This window comes from Falco rusticolus, chromosome Z, assembly GCF_015220075.1.
Source record: "Falco rusticolus isolate bFalRus1 chromosome Z, bFalRus1.pri, whole genome shotgun sequence".
In the NCBI taxonomy this organism is placed as follows: domain Eukaryota; kingdom Metazoa; phylum Chordata; class Aves; order Falconiformes; family Falconidae; genus Falco; species Falco rusticolus.
The window spans coordinates 30241648-30267970 of record NC_051210.1 but is presented as its reverse complement, the minus strand read 5'-3'; the positions used below and the strand labels follow the sequence as shown (position 1 = coordinate 30267970).

Here is a 26323-nt window from a genome sequence, read left to right as displayed (position 1 = left end):
AGTGCAGTAACAGTGCACTGAGAACACTTTGGTTATTTAGGATAGTGAAGACAGATTGTTGACAAAGGATTGGAGCAAGCCTTTACTGTTCTGATTACTGAGCACCTTAAGTTCACTGTAGGTAAAAATAAAAGGATACAAAGGGATTTGGGGGGGATGACCGACCAAAGAAGAGCATCAAATTGATGTGCCTCTGTACAAATCTGCTATTCACCTTTGTCATGTAAATCTGTGCAAATGTGAGTCACATGGAAAAGGGAGTTGTAAACTCCATCTCAAGTGAAACAGATGGGGGATGTCAAATGAAACTGGTAGGTGGGAGGTCCAGAACAAACAAGAGGAAGCAATTGTTCACATGACACAGAGCTCCCTGGTGCAGGGTTTTACTGATGTTAGAAGTTTACCTATTCATGAAAAAGTAATGGATATGTTCACAGAAGAGGAATCAAGTGATAGCTGTTACATACGAAGTACTACATGCTCTTATGCTGCTTTCTAGACATCTGCATTTCTCCCTTACTGGGAATGGATTTTCCAAGTTAAACAGATCAGCTCCTGAGACAAAAGAGAAAGGATTCTTTTCTTCTTGTTTGAGCTCCACAGATGAAATTGCATCTTGTCTTTGTCTAAGTGAAATTTTGACAGGTCAGATGACTACTCTGATCATTCATTTAAGCTTTAGTTTAAGAAACAAAAGTTTTGCCTACTAAACAGATCAGTTCAGGTTTTGTTTCCTAACTTCTCTGATATTTCTGTCTTGCAGAAAGCACCTCTACTGCTGCATTACAGACCCAAAATGGACTTGCTGTGAGAGAACTTTATTGTCCTTCTGGACAGAGTTTTTTGCAGAGACTATCATCTGGCACCTTCTTAGTGCATCACTAATCACATGACACAAACCAGCCGAATAATTTTAGAAGACTGTAGCGCTTTCATAGTGGACTGTCCTGAATATTTCTTCTAGCGATGTGTTACCTAGATTTCTGGATAGAATCTATTTATACTTTTTTTGTATGGAAGAAAGAAGTCTCAACTCAACAGGACACTACCAGCACTAAATTTACAGATACTGAAAACACTTCACAGTTCCATGTAGCTCAGCCTGATTTATCTCTTAGAGTTACATAAAAATAAGTTAGAATGTTGTGGGATGTTTTAAAAATGTTGCTTTTGACACCAGGTTACATTTAGTTACTTTTCACATCCTGAATCTTTAAAAACTATATTTTTGCAAAGTGTTATTGTCTTATCCAGTATGCCTGATTGCATTGGTTTTATTAAAGTTATTCTGTAGAGCATTAAACATACCTAATGATACAGTGACTGGTGGTAACTTATTATGCTGCATCAAAAACCTCTGAAAATCTGGGAAACCAATAAGTTTGCATTTTTTCCCAGTTACTGCTTTTCCTGACTTTGTGTTTTAGTAAAGTTTTGATACTTCCCTATGCATGTTGATTTGGTAAGATTAATATGAATAATTTCAGTTGATTTTACTGTGCCCTGACATTTTGCGGTGGCATAAATTGCACCACGTAATGACAGATACTCAAAAGTGCTAGATTTGTGAACTTTTAAAAAGATAAACATTTCTTATGTAGTTGTGGCTTGCAGAAATCAGTTTTTCATTTAGGGAGAATTTGCTCTCACTAACTATTGAAACACTGGCTCTTGGACAACTTCGGGCGATACTGCTTATTTTTCATTTCACTGATCAAAGAATTCCTCAGACCATTATGAACAGCTTTATTTTCTTTACCTGTTTTCTTATGAAACCATAGAATTTTCTTTAGCACAATTCCTAGCTGTCTTGTGGAGGAGGTGGGGATCAAACAAGATTATCTTAGCACCTTCTGGCCTTAACTGATAATTTTGCTTGCATCAGCCCTAATGGATGCAAGGTAATACACATGCATGTATGTATGTGTGCATACATCTATACGCAGATATATGTTATGGAATGCACCCTGAATAGCACTTAGCAGGGTTCACTGCACTTTTTTTAAGGCTTTTTGGAATAGTTAGCTTTTAGAAAATGGTAATTGGAAGTGATTTCTGCAAGCTGTATACAGTATAGCTTATGTAGTATGATTGTGAGAGTTTTTGTCTGACACAGGGGTCAAGTCACTGAAAACAGGCTATACCGTATTATTGGCAGCTGGAAATAGTTAACCTTCTAATTTTTGGGAGAGTTTTCCAGTCTGCTAAAATGCTAGTTGCTATGCCTAATACTAAACCCTGCTATTTTTTTTGATAAATTGTCTTGGAATAAGAAAACGAGCTTGCCTGTAACTGCCCTATTTCCTCTAGCTGTGCTCCTTCCCCTCGTATGCTAGAAGGTATTACTTGTTACTCGATAATAGGAAGCTGGTACCGCAAGAGATTTATCCAAGCATTTTAAATCTTCTTCCTCTTCTTGAGTTTTCAAAGTACCAAATTCCTCAGCGTGTGTCCCGTAATTTCCTTCTTTGGAGTCTTCAGTTCTCCTTTCTCAGCTCTGCTGCTGCAGAAGGGATGCTCCAAATTGTGTTTCCCTTTGAAAAAAGGGGTCCTAATTTTTAATTACAGTCACAGATATGAGTAGGAAGGAAATCAAAAAGTATGCAAGCAGAGAATGAAAGGAAGCCTACTGAACTGTGGAGATGGAGAGCCACACAAAGGCCAAAAAAGTACTGTTGTCCCTGAAGATAAGGGTATAGGATAGCTGCATTTGAATGTTTGGGTTATGCAGAACTCCACATCTGGGTTGGGTGGCTGGGTTTGTGTAGGGGGTGTGTGTGCATGCATATGAGCAATGGAATCAAACTTGGCTCTGATTGTGTCTTAGTGTTTGTGAACTCAGATATATGTATGTTAGCTTTTTTTTCTGTCTTTAACATTACTTGAACTGGCAGAAAAGAACAAATGAGATCATGGGTCTACCATTTTTATAAACTTTTCAAAACAGTGAATGCAGGTAGTATGGATGTGTACACAAACTGACATACTGGGCCTTTCTGGAGCTGTTCATGTAGTTGTTACTGTCCTAGTGTAAAGGGACTGGCTGTAGCCACTGAGGCACTGAGAATATGAACAGGACTGTAACTGTCCACCCTCTGTGCACCCTGAGTACACAAGCACTGGCTGTACCTGATGTAGACACAAAATTAAAGCTGCCTGACAGCATTCTGATTAACCACCTTCATCAAGATGTATACACACATAAGAACAAATATATATATATATATATGTATATGAGATCTGTCTACCTCAGAGTATGTATACTGCAGAAATGTTTTGTACGACTAGATACCGATGCAGTGCTGTTAAAGTATATTGGGATTTTAGTACTTCCCTGTGAACTTGTGCAACTGAGAAATTAGTTACAAGCATGCGAATTGAGAAGCCTGTTAAATTTATCTCTTGCTGTAACAATCGACAGTACAGAACATGTATTTATAAGTTTATAACCATCTTTAGCATCACTCAAATTTGTTATGGTGCTATCAATATATTGAAAACTCTGTTTATACCTACAGAAATACATACATTCAAGCCAGTATTAATACCTACAGCCGTTTGGCTTTTTTTCTCATAATTATCTGTAACCGATTTTGCAATGTTTTAATCTGATAAAACCTCACCAGGGAAAAGAAAAAAAGAAACAAAAAAACCCAAACCCACTCAGTTATTTTTCTAAACTGCCTGTCACATCTTCTCTATAGAAATTCTTTCCCTCAGGAGGGATGTGACTGTATCTGGACCGTGTGTTAATTTCCTTTAGCCTCACTAAAAGACTACATTGCAATTGGATTGAGGTCAGAGGGAGGCCTTCTTTGGGTCAGAGCCTTGTTTCACTTCGGTGAAGCTTAAGAGACAGTTAATTTATATCAAGATTATATTGGGTAAAGTAACACCGATACTGTTCAAAGTTGGACTAAAAGTTGGACTCAGCATAGATATCTCTTAGTCCTAGTGAGATCATTAGTTTGTTTTGGCCTCATGAAGATGCCATTACTGTGAAGTAATTTTCACAATTGCTTATGCTGGTAAATAATTGCAGTAAAGAAGTATCTTGTTGCATTATCCTTAGCAGCAGTGAGGCTGATGAATCACCCAGGCTCAGAGTCTCATTAAATATAGTTTCATTAAAAATAGAGAATTCAGATAGAATATATAATATTGAATTTAAATAAGATTTGGGGTTTTAAATTTTAACTTTATAAAATTATTTATTCTATTTTAAGCCTTCTGTCTTATTTTACCATCCAAGTATTTTTGGTTTCAGTGGTCCAGCTTTATTTACGGGCATATAAAATGAAATTGTAAGATGTTTTTACAAGCTTCTTCCTTTTACCTTGAGTTTGAGTAGCTTTTATTTGTATTTTGTTTTCTGTGGATAAAGAGCATTACTTATGCTTTTGTGCAATAGGTTTGAAACATGTATTTCTTAGGCATATGTTTAAATTGTAAATGTAACATCTACTTACCCTTAAATTTGAAAGGAATGTAGATGGCTTTTCTCACTTGTTCAAATGGGGGTTTATTTGGGGCTATTATTTGGGGGTGTGTTTTTTGATTTGTTTCTTTTTTTATTTTAAGAGTGAAGTGTGGGATTTAAATTTGTGTAAGTACAAGAACTTATCTGTCAGCAATATTTTAAAATAAATGATCTTGCAAGAAACCTTAATGTGAATTGTGGAAGCAATCGGCAAGACTTGCAGCCTATCTGAAAATGTTTTGTGCCATTGTTATGTCTGGTATATTTGTGTACCATCAAACCTGGGAATATTTATTTTTATTGGTTGTGCAATAGTATACACAACACTATCACCTCTGGGGATATGGGACCATAAAAAATATCAGACTACAGCTATGATGGTGCTATTTTTTTCCAATAGGCTATAAGCCTTTGAAAGCTTATCTGGCTCTTATTGTCTTTATAACAACATTGTTAGTCCTAGGAGATTCATTTGAGTTTTTTCTACTAGATGATAAATATAACCATACAACTAGACTATTTTACAGCATCTTACCATTGAGCTAAATATAATAGGAAAAAGCCAACCACTCTGTACATCAGCAAGATGAATCTTTAAGTACTTAAAATGCATTTTGTACAGAAGGCTTGACTGTACAGAAAAATCAAGTTTCTGTATTTCCTCAGGTAATCACTTCAGTTTGGATGTTTCACTGGAAATGTTAATGCAACCTATACTTCAGTTAGTCTGCCTACAGTTGGTAACAAGGCAAAAAATTGTTCCACACGCTAAAATCTCTACGTAAGATATAGTTAACTGTAACTAAGGTCTTGACATCTGTTGCTGAAGTAAAAAGTTCCAGAAAGAAAAACATTAGGCAACATGGAACAATACTTCAATCTCTGCTTTAATCAAAACTTGCAATCAGTACAAACATTTTCTGGGAATTTGTGTCTTGTGGCAAGTCAACAGTAATGTTTTACTGGGGAGTTATGGTTTATTTATATACAAATTAAAGCTGTTGTCCTGCTGTTTGATCCATGTTTGGTCATCCTTCAGGATTCTTGGAAATTTTTCAAAGCCACAATGACCTGTACAGATCCTAGTGGTAAGGTAGGAACTAAATGTCCAATTCTATGAACACTGATGTTGGTAACTTTGTGGAACCATCCAGATTATTAGAAGAAGCCAGTGTGATCATTCTTGCAAACGGTTAGGTGTGGCTGAAGGAAGGAGCCCTGGTTTTTGAATACTGATGTTCCAGTATGTTTTTTTAGTATTTTTATTTGAAACTCAAAGCATTGGTTTAACAGAATCTTGAATTCAAGTGACTTGTCTGGACAAAAGGAGAGTTTGTTCTTTCCTTCTGCAACAAGATTATTTGATTGTTAAGGGACAATAAGCCAGTGCAACCACTAAGCCTTTATCCTCATATGTGGCATAATAAAGATTCTGGAACTGTCACAGTGTAAAACCATATTTTTGGCTTAGCTTCATTTGAAAGTTTACAATTTTTTATGCTTTGTGTTGCTGTGTAATTTTTGTACTATTGGTGGCTAGTTTTGTCTGAATAAGCCTTTTGGGATTATTGCTTAATGTTTTGATTTTATGATAGTGAAGCTTGTATCCAGTGTTTTGCCAATTAATATTATATGCTTGTTAATAAAAGCAGAGAAACTAACTGAAATACTGTCAGGCTGAAAGTTATTGCCCCATTTTCCCCCAAGAACATAAGGAACTAGCCATCATCATAGCTCCGAACAAACACGGTGTGACAAAAACAATGGTGGTGTGGCATTCCACTGTCATGATTGACTCTACTCAAAACGCAACCATGGCCACAGTATTACTGCACTGCACAGAACGGCAGTATGGCTGTGGCAAGTGTGTGGCGAGTAAGCACATGCCAGTTAGGAAACAAAACTGCTTCAGCTACGAAGAGGAAGAGCACAGGTTCCCTGATGTCCTTATGTATCTGTGGATGTGGATAGAAGGTACTTACCTGACCTGTACGTGTTACATTCGATCTTGCCCTTACCTGGTGGAGATGCTCAGGGGCAGACTGCAGTATTCTGGAACACAGACATTCACTTAGACAAACGCCAAATGAAAAAGCATATCCACACACATTTTGGTTGTATTTTATTTTGCTTCAGTGTGCTGGTAGGGAAAAAAAAAAAAGAGTTCTTTTACAGGGAGCTTTGATTAATGAAGTGAAAATGTTTTGCCTTTGGAAAAAAATGGCCTATTGTGGTATTTGGCAGATGTTGGTGCTTGCCCTGTTTATAACTTAAGATCTTTTTAGCTTCAAGACCTGTGAGTTTCAATACCTGAACAGATCAAAGGCATGGGGGAATTTTTTGGTAAAATTAATTGAAAATGCCTAGTCAAGACAATAGAGTAAAGCTGCAAATCAGATGCTACAGTAGTTGAATTTCTTGCAGTATCTACATGCAGTAATGCATACTTAGCGCTTGTGAACTGCTCTATACATACAAAGGGCAGGAAGGGCTTTTGTTCCTGCTATTGGCTTGTTAGGAACTTTCCAACAGCTGTGGAATGGCTTGAATTCAGGGCTATATTCATACACATATTTCTTGCAGTAATAGTACTGATGTATAATTGTCCTGAGGAAATTGGACATTTGCCACTTACTGGCTTAATTTAAATACCAGCCTGAGAGACTTAATGCAGAAAGGTCTCTTTGCCTATGTATACTCACTTAAAAGTGAGTGCATGTTAGCACTAATTGAACAAGCATTACATTTTGTAACCCTTCGGTGCTCTCTATTAGTAGTTCTAACACTTCCCTGAACTTTGGTACTACTGGTTGCCTCCGCCTGTGATCTAAGCAGTGTGGGCCTGGCTCAGTCTGCTTCTCTCCTTCCTGCATTTTCAGGAGCTATTACAAGAATCTAGAGAAGATGTTTGCAAACGGAGGTGTTCTGTTTCGTGGGAGTGTGATTACGGATTTTCTGACCTCTGTAAATGCTGAAGTAGTTAAGAGATGGCATAAGCTTTCCTCTATGCAAGTAGAAGTACATAGTCACTTCTTGCTGTACACAAGTTGTGATTTCTCTGGCACATTTATTGTGGAGAAATGGCTTAGATGTGCAGGAGGAACAACATGTATACCTCACTTGGGGAATGATTAAAGCACCACTATCAGCATCTGTTATGAGTGTGACCTTTGAAATAGTTGTGGCAAAAAATTGTTTTGTAAGTCAGTGCTTTGTATTGTCCCATGTAAAATATACTTCCAGAAATCCAGACTGTTCTGTTCTCTGGCTTTGATTTGGACAGGAAAAAATAACTTCTTCAAAGTTTTATCTCTTGTTGTCATTACTTTGTGTTCGAGTCATTTAAAACTAGACTGCAAAACATTGTGGAAAACCTAAGCCACAGAAATACGTGATGGATCCAAACTCCTCATTAGCACTGAACATGGTGCTAATGTAATAAATAAGAGTAAAAACAATTCCAGTTTGACTGAATTTCCCAAGCCCCACAACTAGAAATTGTACTAATACTCATTAGCTAGCCCTGAAAGCATAAACCTGCCCTGCAGCTAATGGCAGCCAACTGCATTTTTTTCCCCAGAGGGTAATTCAACATGACAAAACTGGTATTTCTTATTTTATATGTAACTGATATTCCATTGATTGAGTATTCTGCGATAAAAATCAATACTTATAAGTGGAATATCTCTTTTTATGAAATTGCTTCCTTGGGATTTCCTCGAGATTGGTGCAGTCAGAAAAAATCCATATCAATTGAATATGTGAACTTAAGATCGATAAATTCAGCCGTTTAAACCCAGGTATAGACTTAGTCAGAATTAAATTGATCTCGGCTCAGTTAAGCTTTCTCCAGTACAACATTTGAGTAAGTGTCTGAATGGAGTTACAATGCAATGCAACTCTCTGTGCACCTTTATGTAGAAAGTCCCTGCATGTCTTCAACCTCTAACATGGGATTCATTTAGCTTTTTCTTTTCTTGATTGCCTCCCCACCCCCTTCAACCCCCCAAGCTTCCTTCTGCTTAGCTTTTCTGTGAGAAATTCAGGCAGTGGCCTGGCCTTTGTGGAGAAAAAAGTTTACAAGACAACTCAGACAGATTCCCCCTAAGAGTAAGATGTGGGCCACATCTATCCAAACGTGTCTAGTCTTTCACATGACGATATTCTTGGACCTTGTACTGTCACTGTCTAGAGATATTGTCTTGATAGGTGTGATTTAGACAAGTCTGTGCTTCCTGTATTGTGTGTAATGATTTTATGTTGATGTATCCAAACATACACCATATCTGTGAAAATAAACAGAGCAAAAATCCAAGCAACTGGCTTCAATAGAAAGACTGATGGGGTGGTTTGCATGAGGGGATGCTGCCGTTACAGCTTTGCCTCTTGTTTTCTGCCCCTGCCTGTAGCATGTCATTGTTCCTTCGCACACCTGAGGGAAGATTGATTTTCATTAAAGTCTTTAAGGCTATTTATTTATTTAATTTCTCCTTTGATGCGAAGATCACTGTTCCTTGCCTGATTTCTGACTCCTTCATTCAAAACAAAGCAAAGCCTTTGATCCTGGATGCTCTAAGGGCACATCACATGATAGTCTCTATTGCTGTTGTGAAAAATGCTGATGCAGCAAATAATGGCTGCTTCTGGGCTGTACTGCTAGTTCTCAACAGGCTGCAGAGCAAAATTTCTGCTTTGGTATATTTCATAATGCAATATATTCACTAAATGCTTTTGTTTTCCCACTTAAGCAGTGCCTTGGTAACCAGCTGCAATTCTTACCCCCAGTCTGGGTTCTTCACCCCCTGGGCAAGAGCTGATACACGCACAGAGCTGGGACAGGTGTTTATTGCAGGGCTGCTCAGAGATGGGTGCTGGGTGGTAATCCACACGTAGTGAAACATTTTATACACTTTGAACAATTGTTTACAAATTAATTCCCACTGGTTCTTGAGAGCCTTGGCTCCATTTAAAGGTACAGCGTTCTTTTTCCTTCACCACACGCATTCTGTGGGGACGGGGCTTTGTTAGCAGGGACCTTTCATTACTGGAGGAGTCTTTTAGTATGCTGGTTGGGATGGTTCACACATAGTTCCAGTAATTTTCTGTTTGGTCTCATTAACCACTTGGTTTCTCTTTGAGCTTATCCTGTTATGCCCCAGCTTTACATGTTTATGGTTTCTATTCCTCCTCCCAAGGCCATGTCTTGTTAACTATTTGCAATGATTAACTGACATTATCTGTTTTTCACTTTCCTTCTTGTTTTTCACTTTCCTTCTTGTTTTTCATTACAGCTATTCACATATTTAGTTTTTCTTCTTTAAAATAAATAATTCTTGTATCACAATGGCTTGTGACAGCATTTCTTGGATTATTGTTTTAAATGTGTTCTGCTGATTTGTGAGGGTGACTGGAAAGAGGCTGATAGTATACTGGTGAACCTGCATGTCAAGTAGAATGTATCTTCTGGAGTGGCTTTCACATCCCCCTGAAAAGTTTTCTTTCTCTGCTTCATTTCAGCCTTATGGTCTACAGCTGCAACACCTGAGACCTGGTGATTTCAACTGTTTCCTCTGCTCAGCTTTGGGGCTAACTCTGAATTTTACTGCAGCAGTGGAAATTACTTGAAAATGGTGATAGTGCTGGTTTGAAACAAAGAGAATGAGTAATTCTTTCTGGACCCTCTACCATTGGTGCTGCAGCTACTCCAGCCCCTACAGCAGGCACTGCACCAGCTACTAAGAAGAAAATTAACTCTATCCCAGCTGAAAGTAGGACAGTACCTCAACAGATCTTGAGTGTCTTGACTTGAGACTCAACTGGCTTCTTATTCAGGCAAAAGAGCCTCCTCTTTCCTCTCCCTCAAAAACAGTCTCAATTCTGCATGTATTTTGATATGACAAGGACTGCTTCACTACTGCTCTCTTCAAGAACTTTTGAGATTACAGGATTCTTGTATTCAGACAAGGCTTATGTTGCTCTACTCTGGTTCACAAAGTCTTGCAGAAAGTTTGGTCAGAATAGCTGGAGGCTAAACACACGCGAAGGGTTGCTGGCAGGGGAGTTTGTGTTCTGTGATGGGCAGTTGTAATACCTCACATTGCCTTGCAGAAACCTCACAGTTCTGAGATACTAGATGGCTCCCTTCTTCAGCACTTTCCATAGCTGACTGGCATCTCAGTATCATTCATCTGATCTCTGGGTGTCCTCCTTAGCCAAGCATGCTTTCAACTGCTTTGGGCCTCATCTTCTTGCTTCCTTGGCTTTGATGTGTTGACTGGCTTTGTCTCTGTGGTTAGGGAGCTCTTCTTGCTGGATGAGAAGGCTTCATCAACTTCTGTCATCTCTCCTTGTTCACTTACCCTGGTACATGGTCTATTTGATACTGTAGTCTCAGCTCAAGCACATTTGTTAGAAGGGGCACTTGTGGTAGAGCTGTTCTTGCTCTGGTGACAGAGTGACTAGCGTTTCTCCTGCACACTGCCAAGTGAATCACTCTGTCTTTTTCAGGCTTCTTGAATGTTGCAGCACATGAGAAACTCTCATAAGCAGCCAGTTTGGGTTGGCGATCTTGGAACTAGAGTCTTTCTCCCTTATTGTGAAATGTGACAGCAATGTGCCCCTCTGCTCTTTTCCTCAGGCAGCTGCTTGTTCAGACTCTGAGGTGTGAAACTGTAGGGAAACCTCTTTCTGTGCTGGTTCCACCGGCCCCTCCACCTCCTGCTGCCAGCTGAGGCAGCTGCTGAGCTTCAGCTCATCACCTTGGCAGTGTCCTGGTTGCAAGCTGCAGCCAGGGAGATGGAAAAGTATGACCCACTTCCTGCTTCTGCAGGGTCTTCCCTGTGACTGGGCACTTGCCTTCGAGGCTTTCTTGTGCAGGAAGCTCTAGTGAACTGTTAAGTGGTCCTGTGCCAAACTTCCCTGATGCTTTTCTGACTTTACCTGGAGGAAGAGGAATGGAAATTTTTCTTATGCTATCTGCTCCACAAAGCAGCTTTCTGCTCCTGGGACAAGACAAAGCATCTCACAAGCTGTTTGTGTGAGCACCTGACATGTGCATCCTGGTGAGGCTTGGAAGGAGGGAAGATGCTAACCATACCTGAATTTGCCCTCCTCTTTGTCAAAAGAATGGTAGGGTTAGAGGTTGAAAGCAGCAAGCTCTTCTTGCCAGACCAAACCAAATGTGTACCTGAGCTTTTGATGCTGCTTTGGGATGAAGAAAGCTGTACAAATTGCTAGTCCAGTGCTCCCTGGACTGGGTGTGGTGATGCAGTTTTGCAAATACAGATCTGCCCCCTTGATGGTTACGATTCACAGGATGGCACTGGGGAGAGAGCATGTGAGAGGTGGCTGCAAAGCAGCCCTGGCCAGACATCTATCATGATTATACTACCATGAAATAAGAAAAGGGGAAGGGAGGAGACAGGGTGAGAGGAAAAAGAGCTAGTTATCCAGTTGAATGAATTAAGCTGAAATTACTAATGAGGGTAACAGAGCAGGTGAACACAGGTCCTACAGCATGTTTTGCACATGGGCTTGATCTTTCTTACAGTTGGTGACTCCGTACCTGGACATCTCTGGCTGGTATGCTTTCTGTTTTATCTTTGGAGCGATAAGAGCTGTGCTCTGCCCTAGAACTGCCATGGGCTGAAGACAGGCACAGCTGTAAACAAAGTGTTTCTGTGCCCAGGAAAACACATTGCAAATATTAGCAAAGCTGCTGTGTGTTCCTGGCTTACCATTGAACTTGAGGACATACCGGAGCATTAACTAGGAGCAGGGCAGGCTCTTTTAAATGTTGTCATACTAGGCAAAATGGCAAAGCCAAGGAATCAATGGCAGCTGCTGGAGAGTTTGACTGCTCAGTGCTTAACAGTGCCTTGGCTGAGTTAAGCCAGAGCTGTGTAAGCATGCTTTGAAAGAAAAAGAGGCAAATAGAGAACTTCTCCATGAAGCATGGCCAAGTGGTGCAGATGACAATTCAGCTTTGTGCTTTGCAATAGGAGCCAGAGGTGCTTGGCGCAGTGCCTGGTGGCACAGTAAGGGCTAGTGCCCTGCTGTGACAGGGAAACACAGCCCTGCAGAGTGGGTGTGAGACGCAGAGGCACCTTAAGCACAGCCCTATGTTTCTGGTACAGTGCAGAGATCACCCGGTGCATGGCTGGTCTCTGAGATGCATCGATCCTCACTGGCCAGAGCAGCACTGGCATGTTCCTGTAGATTTTAAGTGCCAGGGGTACAGTTTAATCTGCTGCTATGGCTGTCCCAGAGAAACCAGAGACCTTCCTAGCATAGGTGCCACTGTCATGCAATGCCTGGTTAGAGCAGAGTCAGGCATCGAAATGTGTGTCTGCTTCAGCCACTGCCTAGCTTCAAATCAAACAACTCCCTCAACACACTGGAGTGCAACCTTCAGGCTTTTGCAGCCAAACAGCAGCCCCACTCAATTTCCCCAAGGGCAGTGCAGAATAAGCATCTTACTGCAAAACAAATGCTGCATTAAAATGTCCTGAGGGGTTCCAAGTAGCTGTGGGACAGAGCATGGCCCGTGCAATGGCCCGTTATAAGTGATGGGGTGTTAGGGTAGAAGAGGCAGTGAAGCACAGGAAAGGTAGTCGTGATCCGTTTTTTTTGTACAAAACGCATACATAGGTATTGATGATAGTACAAATTGCATACAGTTGTCTGGTTTTGTGATTGGAACTGGGAGAAGAGGCTGGTTTTATCACTAATGAGCTACTAGATACAATTCATGGAAAAAGGTAGGAACTGTGTGTAGACTAACACGCTAAATGCCTGGAAAATAAAAGATGTAATTATTGTGCCTGTGGATTTGAAAGTACAGCCACAGTTACGTAACTAATGATAGGCTGAATTTGAAGGCTGTTTATTAATGGTCAAAGAAAAAATGAAATTCTGCAGAAGATCTTGAAGGCTGTCAGGAGGAGTGAGCTGACTTGGAAACATTGAAGGCCATGCTTGGACAACATAAAGAGCACAGACCTCACAGGGAGTACTTGGGATGACTCACAAATCTATGTATGAGTGTGAAGTTATTAGCTGATTGGAAAAGGGCACAATGGAAGAGAGACTAGTAGGGAAATGCCTACTGCAGTACATAACAACGCTTTGAATTTTGAGTTGAATACCTCTTAATTTTCCCCTGCATGTTGCTGGTTGCTGAGCATGCATCACTGCAAATGTCCTGGTGACCCAACAGCCCCAATGCAGAAGGTAATGCAAGAAGTCCAGTACTGAGTGGCTGTAAGGGAGTCTGATCCTCGTTAAGAAACTCTGAGGTTGGCAGTCACAACTGGTGGGGAAGAAGCTATGTCCTGGGGTATCCCAGGGTTGTTGGAACACCTCTGCAGTGATGAAACAACCAATGGGGGAGGCAAGCCCTGGAAGTAACAAGAAGGACATCCAAAGATGGGGACAACACATAGCCACTGGCCAGGCAGCATCAGGGCAGAGAAGCTGTATCTTTCAGAGAATGGGTGTGCCACACCAGAAAAGTGACAGCGAGGGTGCAGTCGTTAACTGAGAAGTTAATGGTCCATCTATCCAGACAGATCCGTTTTGTCAGAGATGCATGCAACTATTTTAAACTTGGCACTGACCCAGAGCCACTGTCAGCTAGATCCCACCCATCTTCTGGCAGGGACTCACGGAGTCTTGGGAGCACAGGGCTGCCAGATTTCAACATGAAAGCAGGCTCAGCTCCTGCATTCAAAGTGCTCATAGTTTCATAGCATGTTCAGGCTCCTTGCTTGTCCCACCTTTTTTTATGTTGTCCTAGTCCTGGACTGCAGAAATGGTTCTGCTTATTTTAGAACTAGATGTTCTTGTCTTAGCTGCCATTTTTCTTTCTTAGCTGCAATTTTTCTTTCTAAGTATCAAAGAACACGGGTTGGCTTTCCCTTTTATCTTGTTTCCCTTTAAGGAATCTTGTTTAACACAATAGCAGCTCCTTCCCAAGGTTATTTTTTTTTTGTCTTGTTTATTCAAGTGTTATTAATGCTAACAGGACAGTGTTGGACTGCTCAGCTGACAAAAAAATTCACCATGAGAGCAAGCAGCTGGGTGAAGGCAAAGTGGATCTGTGCTCTGAACTGCAACACAGCAGCAGTTAGGAATTTCATTACAACTACAGGGTCTATACATCTGCAGAGAAGTGGATGGGGTAGGTGGTGGCTGCAGGTAATCTGATGCACACTAGTGACAGTTAATTTTGTTACAGGTACACGGGGATGTATGCTAATACATCTTTTTCACCCTAAGAATTGTAATGCAGGAAGCCTCTTGGTTTTGTCCTCCACCATGCTTAAGCCTGGCTTCTTGCTTAGCAGGCATGAGAGCTGAGCTGTATGAGCTACTGGATTTCCTTAAGGCGCGTGCATCTGTTTTTGTCTTACTGTGCAAAGGGTTTCTATTCCAAAATTGTGTTCATCACCAGCTGGTGATCCATTCGCAGCCTGCTTTAGAACAGCAAAAGATGGCTATGTAGCAGAAGAACCAGATGCTGAACAGCACTCTGCTGTTTTGTTTCCAATGTTGCTTCCATGTAGCACAGCCACATTTCAGGCTCAGTGAAGCTTGTTGGATACATTAGGTTCCTCTGTCAATACTGGAGAAAAGCTCTCTTTAGCTGCTGTTCTTTAACTTCCTTACATGGTCCTGATGCTGGGGTTAGTCACAGTTTATCCTCATCTTTCTTAATCTGCCCATAAATTGATCAGTGCAGTCCAGCATACAAAGCTGTGCTTAGTTCCTGGAGCTCAGTTCCATGTGGAAAAGGTTGTGCTCTGACAGCACCAGGTAAGGTATGTGCTTGACAGAGCAGAAAATGGAGGGAACTACAGATTTTAGTTGATATTGTTAATCAAAGAACAGATTGATGGTATTGGTCCTTAGGGATCTACGGAAAAGCAAAGTACTGAGAAACACAGGCTCTTCTATTTGGAAGTCAAAGATGAAACAGAAGCTCAGAACTGGCACCAGTAACAAAACATGCAGACTGTGTGTGCTTCGGTATGCCTGTGTGTGCTGGGGCTCCTGAGCTTCACACGTAGTCATTCACAGGGAAAACTTAACTGGTACAAGGTGAACCCTCCAAGCAGCTGGACTCAGACCCTCAGCCTGCCCAGCAGCTGGCCCCTGGATTGTAGTCTCCCCAGTTCTGACACTTGGGCATGCATGCCTTCAAGGCCACTGGTCCCCTCTAGCTGCTGGTACAGACACACGCACAGCTGGCCAGGACTCCCCTGCTCCCCGACACATACCCCCCTTGTGCTCTCACCCCTGGATGCACAGGCACTCTCACATCTGGAGCCCTTGCATGCCCACCTGACGCCTTGTTCACAGGCCACTTCACCTATTCACTGTCTCACCTGCCTTGACTCTGCACCCGCAGAGCGGCTGGCACCCAGCACCCCCAGACACACAGAACAGAGCCGCTCCCCCAGGAAGGACATAGAATTCACGGTGGAGATAAGACAGGTGCTGATCCGGCCCAGGGCATGGTTACGGGTGGTACTGACCAGCAGCTGTTTATGTGGTCTCACAGATGCCGTTGTTACCCAGTGCAGGCAGAGCCAATCTCACACAGAGCCCAGAGGTTATCTACTGCAGGGCTGCTCAGAGATGGGTAGTAGGTGGTAATCCACAAAGCTAGGCCCCTCTTAACACCAAGTGAAACATTTTATACACTTTGAACAATTGTTTACAAATTAATTCCCACTGGTTCTTGAGAGCCTTGGCTCCATTTAAAGATACAGCATTCTTTTTCCTTCACCACACACATTCTGTGGGGACGGGGCTTTGTTAGCAGGGACCTTTCATTACTGGAGGAGTCTTTTAGTATGCTGGTTGGGATGGTTCACACATAGTTCCAGTAATTTTCTGTTTGGTCTTGTTAACCATTTGGTCCTCCCAGAGCTTATCCTGTTATGCCCCAGCTTGACATATTTATGGAGTCTATTCCTCCTCCCAAGGCCATGCTTTGTTAACTGTTTGGAACATCCTCCGTTTTTCAAATTCCTTCTTGTTTTTCATTATAGATATTTACATATTTTGTCTAAACTTCAAGGTAAATAACAGATTCATCCTTTATTAACCACATATATGCATGTATCTCATCTAATACTGGGCCATCTGACTACATTTATGCAAAACTGGCCATTTCAATCCCCTTCCCTTTATTTTTTCCCATGTTTTTTCCTCCCCAAACCACCTAAACTCCTACTTTTTCCTGCCTTTGGTTCTTCTCCTAAACATCACATATAAGTCCTGTGCAATCCAGAACTGCTTTCCCCCTGAATCCCATAGTATGTCTTACAGCCCTAGGCAGTGGTACTTAATTACCAGCTGGGGTTAAACCAGGACAACAGCAAGCCCCCTCAGATACCTCATCTGGATAGCTGCTTTGATGACTCATCATGGTTGTTACACATCTGGCCATTGGGCTGATGGTTCTGCTGGGACAGCCCCGGGAGGGGCCAGACCAGGCTTCTCTGGAGTCCTTAACTTGCCTGCCATTGTGCCCCTGTGCTCCTCTGGGCTTGTGACATGGCCTTTTGTGGGCTGGCGGCTCCTATGGTGGGGCTGGGAGCAGCCCAGCAGGGTACTGTTTGCCTTCTGCCTCTGCCTTTCTGTGCTTTGTTGTAGGTGTGCAGATAAGCTGAAGTGATGAGCACATAACCTAACAACTATGCATTAGGCGAAGTGACATGGAAAGACTGAGACATGAGGTCCAACCCATGTGGCAGTGTCAGGGTCATGCCCATCTTGGGGTACGTGCATCTGACAGGAGAGGCATCTTCCTGACAGAGCAGAACACTTTTGGAGTATGATGGGGGCTGTAACAACAGGTCTCACAGGTGATGTACAAACATGGCAAAGTTGCATGAGATCCTCTGGCCCCTCAGATTGCTTGTTTGTCCCACTAGACCTAGCTCAGAGGATGCTATCTTGCTCAAGGCTTCCTGGGACAGCTGCGATATGGTCAAGTGATGGTGTCAAATGCTAAATTATAACGTTTAATTACAGTACAAAATAAATTCTGCACTCCTACCCCTTTGCCCCTGCTGCCATCCACCAGCCTATTTATTTTAAGACTCAGTAATGCAAATAACATGGCTACTAGTAAGTTCCTTTGCCCTCAAGCATCCTTAGAAATGGACATGAAGCGCAAATAAATATCCTCCAGTGGTATACTTGCCTCAGTTCAGAATTAGAGATGAAAAAAAATCCTCCTGGTGCAAAAATGAGTTTTTCTGCTGTGGATGTGCAGAATAGTGGGAGAGGTAGCAGAGGATAGTTGGTTGCAGGCCTTTCCCACATCTCGTTTGGAAAGACTGGACAGGATTCTCACTGCTGCAAGTCATCCTTGCATGGATGACGAAACACATTCTCAGCTCAGCTGCATGCATGGCAGTCAGACTGTCATTCTGCTGCAGAGGTGATGGTTGCCAACAGGGGATTAACCATCTGTCACACACTTTTTGTGTTTTGTGAACAAAGCACTTGCCTGGCTTTTATCTGGGGAGAATCAACCAGGTAACGGCAGAAAGGAAGTGCCAGACCAGGGATGGAGCCCATTTCCTTCATTAGATGGCCCAAGTACCTTACTGTGACCGTTCATAGGGCTAGTAACACACCACCACCTGGTTTTCTTGCTGCCTGATGCCATTTTGAGTAAGTTACTGTCTCTTTTTTGCACCTGTAACCCTGAAGCTTACGAAATATGCAGAGAAGCGAGGGATGGGCAGGCTGATGCTGCATCACAAACATGCTGCTAGCCCTATGGGGATGCATATTTTGTCTTATGGCTCAAGCACCACCAAATTCCCTCAGCCTTAGTATTGTTTTTTATCACTAATCCGTAAAACAGGTAGGTTGTGGTCTTTTGTTTTGGTGGTGTTTGGTTTGTTTGGTTTTTTTGTGTGGGGGGGTTATTTTGTGTGGGTTTGTTGTTTTTTTTTTTAAATTACATTACAAATTTTCCAAGGCATTTTGAACAAACTTTTTAAAGCCCCCACCTACTTTGTAGGGAGGGGAAAGCAATTTACTTTTAAAACTTTCCTGGACATGCCTGCCATACAGTGGCCCATTGCCTGGCCCACTGCCGAGTTCTGGGCTCTCCCTCAGCTCAGCTGGGGCAATTTTCGGATGCTGTGTCATTTTACTGTGCAAAGAAACTGTCCTTGGAGTAGTATTTCATATGTGTCGTAACCAGAGTCATCCTCAGCACACACTGGAAAACATAAATACAGGACCTGTTGTGCTCTTTTACATGGGTGTCACGCACTGGGGCAACGCTCTGCGGTGCAGCGCAACAGTACGGTGCTGATGCTGCCGGCTGAGGAGGACGGGGTCCAGGCTGCCACTGCAGATTGGTGGGGGTAACGCTGCTCCACCATTAGGTAAGAAGGTGTTTTGTGAGGGACATGAGTTCTTGCTCTTTAGCACAGATGCCCAGACCAACTATCTGGAGCAATACTTTGACATGTTGCTGGCTGAAGGGCTCCCAGAGTATGTTTTTAAGCAGACGTATTGGTGTCACACCAGAGCTTAGCTTGCCTGTCATGCAGAGGGCATAGCCACTGTTAATCACTTGAGTTTGAGGGTCAAATGGCTATTGGCATCATATTGTAAATCTCTGTTTCAGTTCCTTTGCTATTTCAACTTTCGTGTTTCATGTGTAATGAGTCAGAGATTTACAAAGACAGGAAGGTTCTGAGGGTTTTTGTATGCTATTGCATACAACGTAGTATTTAAAGTGCTCGAGGCAACAGCTCTAGGAGAGCAGGGGAATATGGGCGGTTGACACCTAGGATTCTTGGATTTACAGTTCACAGGTCTCTCTAGAGCAATATTTTACTGGTCAAGTTCCAATATTCTATTACATTAACGCTGAAAAGGCAACACAGGAGAGAAAGGTATGAGGAAAAGATCCTTTTACTGGGCTGTACCACATGAAAAAATAGCAGTGGTTTGGCCAAGACCTCTGGATGTGAGCTGTCTTTTAGCAGGTTTAATCCAGATTACATATATGTGAACTTTCTTGATGCTTTTTACAACCTTTACTGTTGCTTCTGCTGTAATAATCTCTCCAGTTCACTGGAGCTGTGTTAAACCCTCATGAATAAAGGCATACATGTCATTCCTGCTGGCTGTTTTTTCACTTATTCCTCTGCTGAAGAGGTAATCTCCATGATAAGTGAAGTGAAGATCACCTTAGACACCCAGACTGACTGCAGGAGAGTGTTTTCCAGACTGGCTTCCCCACCAGGTTTTCATTCAGATCATAAAAACTTTACATTCAGAACCCACCCTGCCCCCATCCCCTGCCAGTAAAGTCATCTACATTCTTCTAGCTCTGGCCATCAGTGTTTCATCTTTTCAGACTGTGATACCCAGGATCCTGTAGGGATGTAGATGGCACTAGGTGGAGTTCACAGCACGGGCAGTGAAAGTGGTATTTACTGCATGTGTTTGTTTTCAGCTGCAACAACTGTCCCATCGGTGAGATGGAGTGAAACACATTGTAAGAGCTTTCTGACTCATCCCATGACTATCTTTCAAAAAAACACAACACAACACCAACAACAAAAAAGTTTTTCAATGTCTTTGGGCAAACTAGCATTGTTTGCCTCATTACACAGCTATTTGGAAACCTTTTAATTACAACAATCACTTGTTTGAGGGAAAGAATCTTTAACATTGACTAGTCTGTCATAGGTGGAAATAAACTTAATTACAAATTCCCGAGGAGCTAAATCTAAATGTTGCATACCAATCAAGATGATTGGAAGCTTGTTGGCTTGCTGCCAGAGGTGTCTTTCATATGTCTAAGGTCTTACACTCCAATGGAGAGCTCAGAAATTGGGCACAATCTGGCATAATCTAAGATGAATGTCTCAAGCAGAGCTATAGGCTTGGGTGGGCCAACTGGCCTTTTGGCTGTGTTTGTCCCACACAGCTTTTCTATCAAATTACTTTAGATATCTGCTCATATCACCGAACCCCAAGCGATGCTGTCTGAAAGTTCCTTAGCTTTCTGACACCTTCCTCCTCACTTGTAAGTATCTGAGCTCAGGGTTTCTGTGCTCCTCAGCTCCACACCTTGCAGGTCTCCAGCAACAGGAGTGTTCCTCAAAACAGAAACAAAAGACTGTGCCTTGATTCCTGGGAAAAAGAAGAGAGCTTGAATGCTGCTGGGGTGGTGGCAAGTACCTTGCAGGAGGATATATGATGAAGTAGGGTGACACAGGTGTGCTGACATCATATACCATGCTGGTTGAATTCTCTAAAACGTGGTGGTGGTGCTGCTCACTTCTGCATGAGGAGCAGTACTTTCTGGAAAGCCTCTATAGGTGATCATCCTGAGGTCTGATAACTGCTTTGCACAGATTCTTCTCCTCATGTGTTCAGCTTTGCTGGGGATGGAATCTATTTCTCCAGGGCAAGAATAATGGAAAGCTTTCCTTATAGCTGGGAAAGGAAGCACACGCTGTGCTGCCCACAGGCTTTGAGTGTGCTAACAGCAGCGTGGCAGCTACCTGATGGCTTTTCAAAGCACCAGGCTTTTTAGAGGTCTGGAAGTGAGGTCACAGTCAGGGGTGGATTGTTTGTGTTGTGTGGCAGGAGGGAGGATTGTCATTTATAGAGCACTCAAACTAATGGCTGTTTTTATGCTATACCTCCTCTGGATTTTCACTCTGGGGCTGTCTCTACTCATACCCTCAAAAGCCAATTTTCTTAAGCTAACTGTGGGTTCAGTGGAATGCATCCTAGTCCAGGTAGTGCAACAAAAGCTGAGCTCAGTTTAATGTGAATTTTGATGTCTTCCCTTCAGCCTGGTCAGCCTTGCATTATTCCTGACATTTTGTAAAACTTCCCTCATCCAGCCATGGGTTTTTTTGTGCAGTCTGTGGGCATGAAGGTATTTCAATGGGCTTGGCTCACTGATTACAGTATTGGACAGAATTAATGGGGCTGAGGACAGAACAAGCAGAGCTCTCATGATCTGCTGCTTGGCAGTAAGCTTGGACATAGTTAAGTGAAGCTGAGCTTTTCCAACTGCCACAGAAACTGATTGTGGGTGTAACTCAGGTTAGTCCTGGAGCTTTGGATCATTTTGGAGCTCTTCCAGGCTTTCCTGGGCTTTCTGGAACATAACCTAAAGCCAAAAGTACTACTCTTTGCAGGAAGATGTCTTTTAACTGCTTCGTGCCTGAGGACACCAGCAGTGAATGCAGAATGCTACGTGCTGACATAATGAGATATTTCAAGGGCACCTCAGGTGGCTGGGCTGGTTATAAAGAGTACTAGAGAAAGCTGTGTGAAAGTCACATAAACCATTCTAAAAATCTCTGCAGGGAGGTTATTTTTAATACCCACCCACTGCAGTTTCATTACCACCATCTATCTTACACTTGGAGAAAGACAGAGATTATTGTTCTCCAAATATCTGTAGTACCCTAACAAGAACGCATGCAAGTGATTAAACGTTCATGGTGTCCCTTCACATTCAAATATTTATTTTTTAAACCTGCAGCTGATCATTGCCTGCTTTAGAAAGACATCGAAGGACTACAGGATTCTGTGAGATTTCACAGCTAATACCTGAAGTAAATTAACTCTTGGCCCTAGGAAACATTCAGTTTAGATGTATGCAATGCACTCAGCTATGGAAAGCCAGCAGCAATTTCTGGGAATTTTATTGTTGGGAATTTTATTTAACTTTCTGGAGGAACATCTGAAATGATGAGGACATAGTAGAAGGATGTAAAATTTAGGAGGCTCATCTAGTAATACATTAGCTTTGTAATGAGTAGAGGCTCTCCCATCTGTCCTGGTGCGCTAGCTGGGGACATTTGAAGCATGCTGTAGCTTAGTGGCTGTTAAGCTGCTTTAGTCAGGAAGGGCAAATGGAGGATTTAGAACTGGCTGGGGTGCTCCCAAAACAGTTAGTGAAACTTCCCTCAGGATATGAACAGATTGTGAGAGTTCTCCTGGTTCAAGCACCCTCACTTGCAGACCTAGGGCTTTAGCTCATTAGAGTAGTGCAAGCCAGGTTCCTGAACTGATTCCTGCCTGGAACAAAATGTCTCGTCCACATTCTAGCTTTTCTTACAAATCAGTGGTTGAAGAAGTGCAGTGGTTCAATTGAACCGGGAAGTGGCACTGTCTGAAAGCAATGAGACGTCAGGTCTGCTCTGCAGTAAGATAAATACACAAACAGACAGATAATCTGACAGAACAGTGGGATGGAGCATATGCCCTAATCACCAAGGCTGTTACCTTTAGTGTAGTGAACTCTGAACCAGAATGGTCGGGTGGTGTCACTTCTGTTCAAGCTTTAGCAAAGGACATGTAATGGCAGAAAGAATCACTGGTTTCTTCTACTCCCTACCCCCCAGAACCTCTCCCAGAGCACATATCTTTCAGAACCCTTCCTGCAGTACCTTCGAACAGCTTTTCCTGTTTCAGAAGCTACAACACAGAGATGGCATGTGAACATCCTAGGTTTTTGTTCTAAGGCCTCAGCTTCTGGACAGCCTTCTCATCTTCTCTGCAAAAACCATCTTCAGAACCGTCAGGAATGCTCATGAGGTACTGACACCTGCGAAATCAAAGATATATTTTAGGGTTTTCATGGCGATCTGGTGGTACTGTCCAGTACTATTACATGGGAGATGCAACAAAGCACTGCAAAATCTGCAAGACATCAGACACTGACTTAGATTCTGTCTGAGAGAGGGAAGAAATTTTGCTTCAGACCCAGGGCTCATTTATTTCACAGCTTCTTCTTTTGTGGGCCACTGAGATAAGCTTTAGTATTCCCCAAACCAATCAAACACCAAACAGGCATCTCTGTGGTCATCTCTGCCTGTTTGATCTCTCCCTGTAGCTTGATGGTAAACAGCTAACACGTGTCTGCTAGAGGGAAGGCACCAGCAGGTTGCTCATAATACAGCTTTTGAACTCTGGAGTCATCTGCTATGTTTCTTAGTAACTCTGAGGCCACTTGCAGCAGCACTTTTTTTAAGTAACCAAAGTTTACTAAATTGCAGAAGGACTTGTCCTTTTTTCCTTTCCTCACTTTACCTTGTCTTTTAGACAGCTATTCTTTAGGTGGTGCTGTGCTTTGGTAAGCCAACTGACATGTGTCTACTTTAGATTTTCAGAAGAAAACGGGTCTTTGACTTGAGCATCTGTGCAATTGCCCAGCAGCTTGGTGCCATCGGCAGCCAATGTCACTGTGCAGAGAGTGCCAGGGCCTGGCCAGCCGGCAGGTGCAGGTTGAGTAAAACTCCTCTGTCATTGCAGATTTGCATCTTCTCCATTCCATACAGACTGCCTGTGTTTTCCAGACTATGGCTGCAAAGCCTTAAGATGCCTCAGTCAGAGTCTCCAACATAAGTACCCCGGGAGGTTTGTATGTGAACTGACCTTGCAGACAGATTTCCCCCATGTCCCTGTGCCTGTGGGTTAGTGTTGCTTTCTGTGTGTAGAGGCAGGTGGGTAAATCAGCCCTAATGACACTGATGCATCACTGGCGTGAGCATTTTTTCTGATCTTGGTTTCCAGGCCATTTCATTCATTCGAATCTGCCGTAGTATTGTCATCAGTTACTTGAACAAAAAAAATGTGTTAGATTTCTTTTGGAAAGGCAGTTGAAACCGGTAGTTCTGCACCTAGTTTCTGTGTTACTATTTCTTCTGCGTTCCCTGACCTGCCAATATTGACTGCTGCTGAGGATTTCCTAGCTGAGCCGTAGCAGTAGGAACATATTTCTTTTGGCAGCCTGTTTTTTAGACTAAGACAAACCACATGATACAAGCATCTCTAAGTAATGATATGGGGTCTTCAAAAAATGACCCTTCCCTTTTGGATCACCTTTCAAAAAGGTGATACAAAAACTTTTAAAGTTCAAAACTTTTAAAGATCAAAGACTTTTTAAAAATTGATCCAGAAGGGAAGGGTCATTTTTTGAAGACCCCACGTCATTACTCGGAGATGTTTGTATCATGTGGTTTGTCTTAGTCTAAAAAACAGGCTGCCAAATAATTAACTCTTTTGGATCACCTTTTTATTAAACACCTTTTGTTAGGCAAAAAGGTGATCCAAGAGAGTTAATTATTTACCTTTTAGTTTTTAGCTTAGCCTTTAGTTACTTAAGACTCTTCAGTCGTTCTTGCTCCATATCCATCCCTTGCAGTTCTCGCGCATCCCCACACCGCCCCTCGGAAGAGCGGGGCTGTTTCAGCAGCCGCAGCGCGGTGAGCCGCCCGCCTTCCCCACCTGCCGCGCCGCAGGAATCGCCCTGGGCGGACCTGGGGAATCCTCCGCCTCGGGCTCTCCCCGCGGAGCTGGAGCAAGGCTCCTGCCTCGCAGGGCGGCTGCTCCTCCGCCTGCACCGGCCGCCCGTGCCGCACAGCAGCCGCAACGGCACCGGCGCCACTCGCCCCGCACCAGCTCGGTGCTCGCTGCGCGCTGGAGCAGTGTCCGCACCCCCGCACGCCCGCAGCCCGCACTCCTGCACCCCCGCACCTCCGCACGCCCGCACAACGCACCGCCGCACCCCGCACCCCCCCCCGCACCCCGTACCCCCGCACCCCCCCGCACCCCGCACCCCGTACCCCCGCACCCCCGCACTTCCTCACCCCGCACCCTAGCACCCCGCACCCCGTACCCCCGCACCCCGCACCCCGCACCGCCGCACCCAGTACCCCCCCATCCCGCACCCTAGCACCCCGCACCCCCGCACCCCTGCACCCCACACCCCGCAGCCCCGCACACCGCACCTCTGCACACCGCACCCCGCACTCCCGCACCCTCCCGCACCCCGCACCCCTCCACCCCGTACCCCCGCACACCCCTGCACCCCCGCAGCCCCCCCGCACGCCGTACCTCCGCACGCCGCCCCGCCGCCCCCCCCGCCTCCCGCCCGGCGCAGCCGCAGCCGCAGCGGCCGCCGCTCGCAAGGGGAATCAAACGCCCGGAGGGAGGCGGGAGGGGGAGGGGGGGGGCGGGGCTCGCCGCCGCCGGTCTCTGGCGCCGCCCGGTGGCGATCGCGCGCTGCCCGCCGCTGCGGCACCGGCTGAGAAGGGTAACGGGCGCCCGCGGGTCCCCGGCTGCGCTGCGGGCACTGGCCGCTGCGGGTGGGGGCAGCTGCCCCCCGTTGCCTTTGGCTTGTACTCGGGACCGGTCCCAGCTGGCAAAATTGCCCAAAGTGCATCGGCGACACGGCTTCGGCGGCGACACGGCTTGGTGCTCGCTGAAATGCCGCTACCCCGTTCTGCGGACCGCAGCCCCACAGCCGAACGGCAGCAGTGTAGTTTGGGTGGGTAATAAAAAAAAAACAACCAAAACAACCCAAAACTGAAACCCACCCTTATAAATATTCAGAAAACTTCTACTCTGTGTAATGCTACAGAGCGTACTAAACCACCTGTTAATTCAATGCATAAGAACGTTCAGTAATCTAGATTTGTTTTCTGGCAGACTTGTCATGTATTTACCTTTTCTGAGAGTGCAAGCCCTTGTCTCATTACTTAATTAATGCAGAGAATGTCACTGCACACTTCCTACATACACCTTCTTTGGTGTAACTCCTGTGTACCTGTGCTTTGCTTAGCCCGCTTCCAGAAGTCGGGTCAGAAAAAGTCAATTCCAGTTGCCCCAGGAGACCAAGATTGTACCTTGGAACGCATGCTAAAATGGGTTTTCGGCAACTGGTCTGATAAGTGTGTTCTTTTTTAATTAAACTTTTTAGCCTATCGGGACCAAGGAAGTCATGCAGATGATTTTATACAGAGGAAAGTACCACTACATCTT

General features: G+C 43.7%; 1 protein-coding gene and 1 long non-coding RNA gene across 8 annotated transcripts in view; one reads left to right on the top strand and one right to left on the bottom strand.

The window, feature by feature from the left end:
* PCGF3 (polycomb group ring finger 3) overlaps positions 1-6147 on the top strand; it is a 60612-nt gene extending 54465 nt beyond the window's left edge. For all 5 annotated transcript variants that reach the window (XM_037373504.1, XM_037373501.1, XM_037373503.1 and 2 more), the window contains one exon: positions 764-6147. In XM_037373504.1, the coding sequence (XP_037229401.1) occupies positions 764-811 (48 nt within the window). In that variant the 3' untranslated portion in view covers positions 812-6147. The remainder of the gene's footprint in view (positions 1-763) is intronic.
* A 13943-nt stretch (positions 6148-20090) lies between these two features.
* LOC119141929 lies at positions 20091-24973 on the bottom strand. Of its 3 annotated transcripts, none has more exons than XR_005102089.1 (2): positions 24631-24973; positions 20091-23105 (listed from the first exon to the last, which is right to left on the bottom strand). It is a non-coding gene; the product is annotated as an uncharacterized LOC119141929 (long non-coding RNA). The 3 variants fall into 3 exon arrangements; XR_005102090.1 differs by having other exon boundaries at positions 24661-24973; XR_005102088.1 differs by lacking the exon at positions 24631-24973 and adding an exon at positions 23936-24301.
* Between the last annotated feature and the right edge of the window lie 1350 nt (positions 24974-26323).